At 42.8% G+C, this 8800-nt stretch overlaps 1 protein-coding gene across 2 annotated transcripts; it reads left to right on the top strand.

The window, feature by feature from the left end:
• Positions 1 to 2558: 2558 nt before the first annotated feature.
• GEMIN6 (gem nuclear organelle associated protein 6) lies at positions 2559 to 6395 on the top strand. 2 transcript variants are annotated; one of them, XM_055327031.1, is made up of 3 exons: positions 2559 to 2615; positions 3185 to 3316; positions 5910 to 6395. In XM_055327031.1, the coding sequence occupies exons 2-3, from the start codon at positions 3192 to 3194 to the stop codon at positions 6283 to 6285; spliced, it is 501 nt and encodes a 166-aa protein (XP_055183006.1). In that variant the 5' UTR covers positions 2559 to 2615; positions 3185 to 3191; the 3' UTR covers positions 6286 to 6395. The 2 variants fall into 2 exon arrangements, with proteins under 2 accessions (XP_055183006.1, XP_055183005.1); XM_055327030.1 differs by having other exon boundaries at positions 2566 to 2813.
• Positions 6396 to 8800: the final 2405 nt, after the last annotated feature.

An 8800-nucleotide genomic window follows, 5' to 3' on the forward strand; every position in this document is an offset into this window, starting at 1 on the left:
CAGAGTTGGTTTTTTTTTTCTGATCTTCCCTTGCATGAAATATACTCAGCAAATATCTATCCCACTCCCACTCATTTTCTACCTACTCTTCTGTTTTTTTTTCCATGATAAGTACATTCTTTATCTACCTACTATTATAGTCAACAATGTGAATAAAATTGTGATAGTCTAGCCAGGCAGGGCAGGTTTATCTTTGCACCATGATAAAGAACAGTGCTAAAACTACTGACAACTTTTTTTTTAAAACTTCTAATTTTCTTCAGGGCAGTTAAGAAAAGCTTCTTTTAAGAAAAGTTTTTTGCTGGGGCGCCTTGCTGGCTCAGTTGGTAGAGCATGCAATTCTTAAACAGGGTGGTGAGTTCAAACCCCATGTTGTGTGTAGAGATTATTTTTTTTAATATTTTATTTATTAATGAGAGGAACAGAGAGAGAGAGGCAGAGACACAGGCAGAGGGAGAAGCAGGCTCCATGCAGGGAGCCTGATGTGGGACTCGATCACGGGTGTCCAGGATCAGGCCCTGGGCTGAAGGCGGCGCTAAACCGCTGAGCCACCTGGGCTGCAGTAGAGATTACTTTAAAAAACAAACTTGTCTTGCTAAAATTAAACAAAATGTACTCCAAATCTAGAATAAGCAATTCTGCACTTGGCAGAGGAAAGAGTTAAGCGTGTATGTGTGAAGGTTTGAGGGGGAGGTAGACATTAGAAAGGAGATGGAGTGAGAGGGAAGGGGAAGGGAGGGAGGAAAGTGGAAAATGTAAGAGAAGGAACATCTCTTGGTCTGTGGGAGGCCCCAGGGGGACCAAGGGTAAGGGGTGACGGGGAAAGGAAATGGTACATCTGAACTTGTTGAGGGTGGACTACAGGAGAGGGTCTTTCTGTAACCCTGCATTAGGGAGTGGGCTTGGCTCAGCCTGTTGTCAGTCAGTGACTCACATCATCAGATGCTGGGAATGATTCTTCATCTAGGAGACTAAAGGGAGGGGGTAAGAGAAGGGGAAGAAATTGCCCTAGTCTTATCAATTTAAAAGGGTGTCATTTAAGTTTGAAACTAGTTTCCAAAGTCTTTGATTCTGCAGTACAGATAGAAGGCTTAAAATCCCAATGACTAGTTGTCACAGTTGGTTGAAACTCTTTTGGACTGAGTTTTTATGAAGTCATATATTCAACTTCACAGTATAACAACTGGTATTTATGTTTTTGATTTAAGTAATCTCTATGTCCAGCATGGGGCTTGGGCTCACTACCTGATGATCAAGAGTTGCGTGCTTTTCCGAATGAGCCAGCCAGACACCCCCGATTGGTATTTATATTAGCTCTTTGTAGATTTACAGAGGACTCAACCGGCATAATCTGAGTCTACTAAAGCCACATTAATATAATCAGCCAATCACTCAACAAGTGAAGGCTGCCAAAGGATTATTTGAAATGATGGCAATAAGACACAATATACTGCAAGGATTTTGTGAACTCAAATCCCAAGTTGTAACGGAAAAGCTGGCTAATTTTCAATGTTTTCTACATTGTGGTTTGAGAGTCCTCTAATTCAGTTTTTGTAAATCTCCTCTGGCGTTCACATTTGCAGAAACTCAACATTTAACACCATGTACCACTTTCCGGATCACACTTTATCTGGACCATGCCAGGAGCCAACTGCATACCAGAACAGAAATCTGTGGCAGAAGCGAGTCTTTTGCACTTTTCCACGGGGAGGGGGCGGTTGGGTGAGGAGTTAGAGGAGAGGCCGGGTCTTTCCTAGTGAGCAGGGCACTAGTCAGTGGTCTGCTAGGTGGAATTCATGCCAATCCTGTGCTTTTTGTTTCTGGCTTCTGTGCCTTTAGTAGGACTGTAGCAAGGGCACATCCCAAAGGAGCAGACGTATTAATTGCCTTACACCAACCAACCAACCAAAGATCTTGCCTCTATCGCTCTTCTCCAAAGCACTTTCATCTCACACTTCTAAAGCTTTAGGATCTACCTAGAGGGTTCTTGCGCTTTGATTCCACAGCAAGGATGCATTTCCAGGAATACTGTCAACGAGAAACTGGAAGGAGACGTCTCCTCTTTAAAAACAAAAGATCGAAAAAAAAAAAAAAAAGGTTGAAATGTCCATCGTGAGAACGAAGAGGGATGGTTCTAGGGGAACAAGGAGCCTTATTATCACCATACAAAAACCTCAGGTGGGTGGCTTGGCGGTTTAGCGCCTGCCTTTGGCCCAGGGCGTGGTCCTGGAGTCCCGGGATCGGTCCCGCGTCGGCCTCCCTGCGTGGAGCCTGCTTCTCTCTCTGCCTGTGTCTCTGTCTCGAATGAATGAATGAATGAATGAATGAATGAATGAATGAATGAATGAATAAGTCTTAAAACAAAAACAAAAACAAAACCACCTCAGGCGCTGCCGGCACCCGACACCTGGCCTTTTTTCCCCCACACTTGGCGCCTCTCAGACCTCTAGGTATGACCAAGGACTACAAAGCAGAGAATTCTGGGGGAAGGAAGTGACGTTGTGGCGCAAAGCACGCTGGGCTCAGGTGGGCGGGGCTCAGGTGGGCGGGGCTAGAGTGCCTCCTTCCTCTCCGCGTGGTTGCTGCGTGTTCGGCGCTGCTGGGAGTTCTACCTGGTATTTCTCTCGTTTGTGGGTTTAAACCATTAAGTAGCACCAGGTTTGAGCACCGTTCTAAGCGTCATGCAGCTGCAAGCGGGGCTACGGAATGTGCCTCGCTCTAGAGCCTTTGCTGCTGCCCCCGGGTTGGTGCATCCTCCGGACTACTAGGAAATGGTCAAATCCAGCGGAGAAACAGCTGGAGAGCGCTAGTGGGTGGGTGTCAACGTTTTCTTTCTCAGTTGTGGCTGACGGTGATGGGTGAGCTCCTTTGATCGCAGGAGAGCAGAGTTAAATTGTTTGAGCCCCTGCCGACCGGAGTTCGAAGCCGGGGTGAAGGCGATCGCGCATGGTAGTGGGGGATGGGCCAGAACGAGGAAGCCAGATGAGTTACCCGAGGCTGGGCCCCGTGGCAACCCGGGGTCTCCTTAGTTTTCAGACTGAGTTGTGAAATAGCTGATAAGCTATTTTCCTGTTAGGGACCGTGAGGCAAATCACAGATGCGCTCTATCTCTCGGATGGAGATTAGGGGTAAGGCATTGCTTGAGTGGAACATCTATGTTAACCCGAACTGGTGATGGTTTTAGATCAGCCATGAATGAATGGATGAAGAAAGGCCCCTTAGAATGGCAAGATTACACGTACAAAGAAGTCAGAGTGACAGCCAGTGAGAAGGAGTATAAAGGATGGGTTTTAACCACAGACCCCGTTTCTGCCAAGTGAGTATGGGTCCTCCTTCCCTGAAATCCTGATGACACCCCTCTGTGCGGCCGATATGTCATGTCCAATTTAAGGAAGTCGATAAATGAAAGGCTAGTTATTCACACCTAAGAACTGTATTGCCTTTGAATCCAAGTGTTGTTCTAACAATGGATTACCTTGGCAGACCAGCCAGGTTTGTAGAAGGGAAACACTTATTACTACATTTTTATTAGAAAATCTCAAACATCCATGAATGTAGAGGGAATAGTTTAACAGACACTAGCCTTACTTTCCCCTTCTAAATATCTTTAAGCCAGTTGCAGATGCATACTTCTGTTCACAAATACCTTTTTATCTTTTAGCAGATAAGGACTTTTTAACGACCACAACAACATAATACCAAGCAAAAGTAATAATAACTTTATTATTAACAGTCTGTTTTTAGGTTTGCCTGGTTGTCTCAAAATATCTCTTTAATTGGTTTATTTATTTATTTATATATTTTTTTAATTTTTATTTATTTATGATAGTCACACACACAGAGAGAGAGAGAGAGAGAGAGAGAGAGAGAGGCAGAGACATAAGCAGAGGGAGAAGCAGGCTCTATGCACCGGGAGCCCGACGTGGGATTCGATCCCGGGTCTCCAGGATTGCGCCCTGGGCCAAAGGCAGGCGCTAAACCGCTGCGCCACCCAGGGTTCCCTTATTGGTTTATTAATGCGGTTGATATGTCTAAGTATCTTAAGCTAGGACTTTGCACTTTCTCTTTTTTTAGTTTTCCGTGTCATTTATTTGTTGAAGAAATGGAATCATTTGTCTTACAGAATTGAACACATTCTGGATTTAGCTTATTGTATTATCATGGTGTAGTTTAACATGGTCTCTTAGCCTCCATATTTCCTATAAACTGGTATTCATATCTAGAGGTTTGATTAGGACCAGATTTGTTTTTTGCATGACAACTTTAAGGGTGGTGATACACAGACAACACGCTTTATTTTGGAATGATTTTAGATTTACAGAAAAGAGTGCAGAGAGGACCCATCTACCCAGCCTCCCCTAATTGTTGGCATCTTACCCAACCATGGTACATTCCTCAGAACTAAAATTACATTAACTAAACTGCAATCATTTGGCTTTTAACAGTTTTTCCACTAATTGTTTGCCTTTTTCTGTTCCAGGATCCAATGTAGGATCCCATATAACATTTAATAATTGTGTCCTTAGTCTCCTCTGAACTGTGACAATTTCTCAGTTATTCCATGTTTTTCATGACGTTGACACTTTGAAGAGTTCTGGTGAGGTATTTCGTAGAACATCTCTCAACTTGGATTTGTGTGATGCTTTCTCATAAATAGCCTGGGATTATAGACTTTGGGAAGAGGACCACACAAGTGAAATTCACATCACATCACATCATATATTTTGTTTAGTTAGGAGTTTTGCATTTGTATTGAGTGAGATTAGCTTGTAGTTTTTATATTTTAATCATCTTCTCTGCTTTTGGTATCAAGATTATATTAGCCTTATTAAACGAGTTAAGGTACAGTCCTTTTAAAGTGTCTAGAAGAATTTGGTCAGGTCAGAAATGTTTGAACCTTGGGGTGCCTGGCTGGCTTAGTCGGTGGAGCATGCAACTCTTGATTTTGGGATTGTGGGTTCTAGCTCCGATTGGGTGTGGAGATTAATTAAAAATAAAATCTTAGAAAAAATGTTTAAACTTTGAAAATTGTATATAATTTGTTGGTAAAATTGGGCCTTTTTTCCCCCCTCCACGGGAAGCAGAAATTTATATTTTCTAGGAAGTTTTCTGTTTTAGTTTTCGAGACTATTGGCATAAATTTGTTCCTGATACTTTAAACTGCCAATCTTTGCTGCCTTCTTTCTAACGTTATTTGTATGTGTCTTTTTTTTCCTATTCTAATTAATCTTGCCTGAGTTTTGTGAATTTTGCCTGTTTTAAGAACCAACATTTGGCTTTGATGATCATGTTATTAACTCTTTTGTTTTCTATTCCATCAATTTTGTGCTTTGTTATTTTCTTTGGTCTGCTTTGAAGGCGAGTTCTTCAGTTGTTAACTCTAAAACTAAGTCTGTACCCTTTCTTTCTTTGTGATACACATTTAAGACATTTATAATTCTTCAGTGCTTTAACTGTATCCCCCAATGATTGGCTTTAGGCTAGACAAAAAAGTCTAGATATGTAGGACTCTCAGTGAATACTTTTTTTTTTTTTTTAAGATTTTATTTATTTATTCATGAGAGACACAGGGAGAGAGAAAGTCAGAGATACAGGCAGAGGGAGAAGCAGGCTCCATGCAGGGAGTCTGATGTGGGACTTGATCCCAGGTCTCCAGGATCACGCCCTGGTTTGAAGGCGGCTCTAAACCACTGAGCCACCCAGGCTGCCCAGTGAATACTTATTGAATGAGTATTTATAAACGTTTGGCAGTAAGGGGATTAATTTTAAACAGGGAAGTTCTTATTTCCTATTTGTAATTGCCTGTTGGGGCTGGTGATGCCTCTCATTCCATTGCTTCTTCCATAGTTTTATGGGCCTTTGGGTTTTTCTTTTAAAAATCTGCTCTGAACTTAACTTTCCCTCTGAAGTATTGTCCTGGTGAACTTCCTGGAAGATGGCAGCATGTCTGTGACTGGAATTATGGGCCATGCTGTGCAGACTGTTGAAACTGTGAACGAAGGGGACCATGGAGTGAGAGAGAAGCTGAAACATTTGTTCATGTCTGGAGACTGCAAGGCCTACAGCCCTGAGGATCTGGAGAAGAGAAAGAACAGCCTAAAGAAATGGCTCGAGAAGAACCACATCCCCATCACTGAGCAGGGAGATTCACGAAGGACTTTGTGTGTGGCTGGGGTTCTGACTATAGAACCACCCTATGGTCCAGAAAATTGCAGCAGTCCTAATGAGATTATTCTGTCCCGTGTTCAGGATCTTATTCAAGGACATCTTGCAGCTTCCCAATGAGAGGCCAAGACCTATGGATACATCGATTGAAATAACACTTAGTTTTTATTCCTTCATAAAATGTTTTGAATGTTAAATCCATGATATTACAAGATTTCAGAGGCACACAAGTGTGTTTGTGTGTGTGTGTGTTCCATTGTTTTGGTAAAATCAAAGATGTGGATTATGAGTGCTAATAAATAAGGGAATTATGGCAGGGATAGCATCACATGAAACAATAGCACAAGAACATTAGAATTGCAAGACCCTGCACAGGTGGTAGCACACCTCGGGTTCTGTTAGGCAAGAAATGTATTTGAAAGAAATGCAACACGTTAGATTCAATATAAGATGTCTTGTTAAGTCCCTTGCACTAACTGGATGTGTCCATTTTAAAATATTATTTATTGTGTAAGGATGAAATAGCTTTTGAATCAGAATATAGCGGAATATGTGCTTTTTTGTTTGAAGCTTGAAAGTTTCAACTACTTGTAAAATCTTAACACATAAGCTATATAACTTTTAAAGCCTTTCAAAGTGAGCACTGGCTGATACCTCTAAAAAAAAAAAAAAGGTAAGTGTCACGAGTATTTTGCACTGAACTGAAACGTGGTTCCTGTGCTTGGTGGATTTGACCAAGGCTTTCGGCCCATGCTGCTTTCTGCCTGTACCGCATTCCCGGGTCAGGCTTCCCTGGAGGGAGAGATGCAGGAACACGCTTCACTACAGCTGGCCCTACCCAGTGGAAGCCAGGCAGGGGCCAGGGCTCGATATGGAGGTTTCTGGCCTAGAAACCTAGGGCGGTATCTCAGATTGTCATTTGAGGGTGTTCTCAGGGGCAGGTCTAGAGTGACCTCGGGGTTCTGACATCAGATTAGAACCCCAGGCCTCTGATTCCCGAGGACATGGGTCAGCAGACTTGGAGACCTTGGGGCGAATGCAGCCTGCTGCCTCCATTTGGTAGGCTTTACTGGCACACAGCGTACCCACCAGTTTACGTATCTTCCGTGCCTGTTTTTGAGTCATGATGGCAGATTTGAATATTGTGACAAACTATATGGCTTGTATTTACAGAAAAATAGAGCCCTTTACAGAAAGTCTGCCCTAGGAAATCCTTGAAGCAGCCTGATGTGCCAGAGCTTGGAGCAGACTTCCAAGGCAGTTTGGAACTGGATAGGCCATGTGCGCTGCTACAGGGCAGCCTCACTCGCTGCTCCCTGGTCTGTCCTCAGGGATCATCTGTGCACACAGCCCTTGAGTTCCCACGTATGCCCCTTATTCAAAAGAAAAGAGAAGCGGTACCTTTTGGAAGAAAGACTTCAAGATATTCAGGTTTTAGGGATGCCTGGGTGGCTCAGTGGTTGAGTGTCTGCCTTCCACTCAGGTTGTGATCCTGGAGTCCTGGGATCAAGTCCCACATCAGACTCTGCATGAGCCTGTTTCTCCTCCCTCTTCCGATGTCTCTCATGAGTAAATAGAATCTTAAAAAAATATATTCAGGTTTTAGGGGGTCTTTGAATGCAGCTCAGTAACAGCTATTTCTCTGCCTGGTTGTCTAATGACAGGATGTAGCCTCACACTCCTCACACTTGAGCAAGCACCAGAATCAGCCAGAGAGCTTGTTAAAACATTGCAGGGCCCTACCCCCAGCAGACTCTGGCTCAGTAGGTCCAGGTTGGGGCCCAGGCATTTGCATTTCTAACAAACTCCCAGATAATGGTGATGCTACCTGTCTTGGGCCACAATTGCAAAAGTAATTCAGGAACTTTGGGGGAAACAAAGTCCTTCCTTCACAACTTTGAAGTTCCCATGATCCTAAAGGGATTTAGTGCGTAGCCTTTCTCCTTGTGACTAAGACCTCGTTCAAGTCTTGGAATATCTTTGAAAAGCAAATAGGAGATGCAGAATAAGAAATTTAGTGTGGAAATGATTTTGGCAAAATACGGGGAGACCTCGAGATGAGGGAAGCCAAGTAGGAAATTGCGCCTTGGTCCAAGGACAGGTGCATTGGTATTGGTAGATTTGTTTGCTGTCAGGCTAGTGAGCTGGGAGAGAGACTGTTTCTTGGCAACTGAGTCCTCCGATTGTTTAAACAATGCACCTGTGAACAAAACCTGAGTGCCCAAGAGGGTAAATGATCTGGCTCTGCCATGGAAACCTCATATTCTTATCATTTTGTCAAATCTATTTGTATTTCTAATATTTACTCCCATGCAATTACACACTAATTATGTAACTACAGCATACATGCACTGCTTTTAGCTTGTTTTAATGTAATTTCAGATTTATAGGAACTTTGCAAGAACAGAACAAACAAATCTCATATATCCTTTTCTCAGCAGATGTTAACATTTTACCACATTTGTATTTTCTATGTGTGTGTGTTCATTTTATCCCCCTGAACTGTTTGAGAGTAAATCATGGACATGATGGAAAAATGACATTCTCTTAAATAACCACAGTACAGCCATCAAAATCAGAATAGTAACATTGATACAGTGCTGTGATTTAATACACACCTTATCCATATAATCTC

Source organism: Nyctereutes procyonoides, unplaced genomic scaffold (genome assembly GCF_905146905.1).
Source record: "Nyctereutes procyonoides isolate TBG_1078 unplaced genomic scaffold, NYPRO_anot_genome, whole genome shotgun sequence".
Taxonomy (NCBI): domain Eukaryota; kingdom Metazoa; phylum Chordata; class Mammalia; order Carnivora; family Canidae; genus Nyctereutes; species Nyctereutes procyonoides.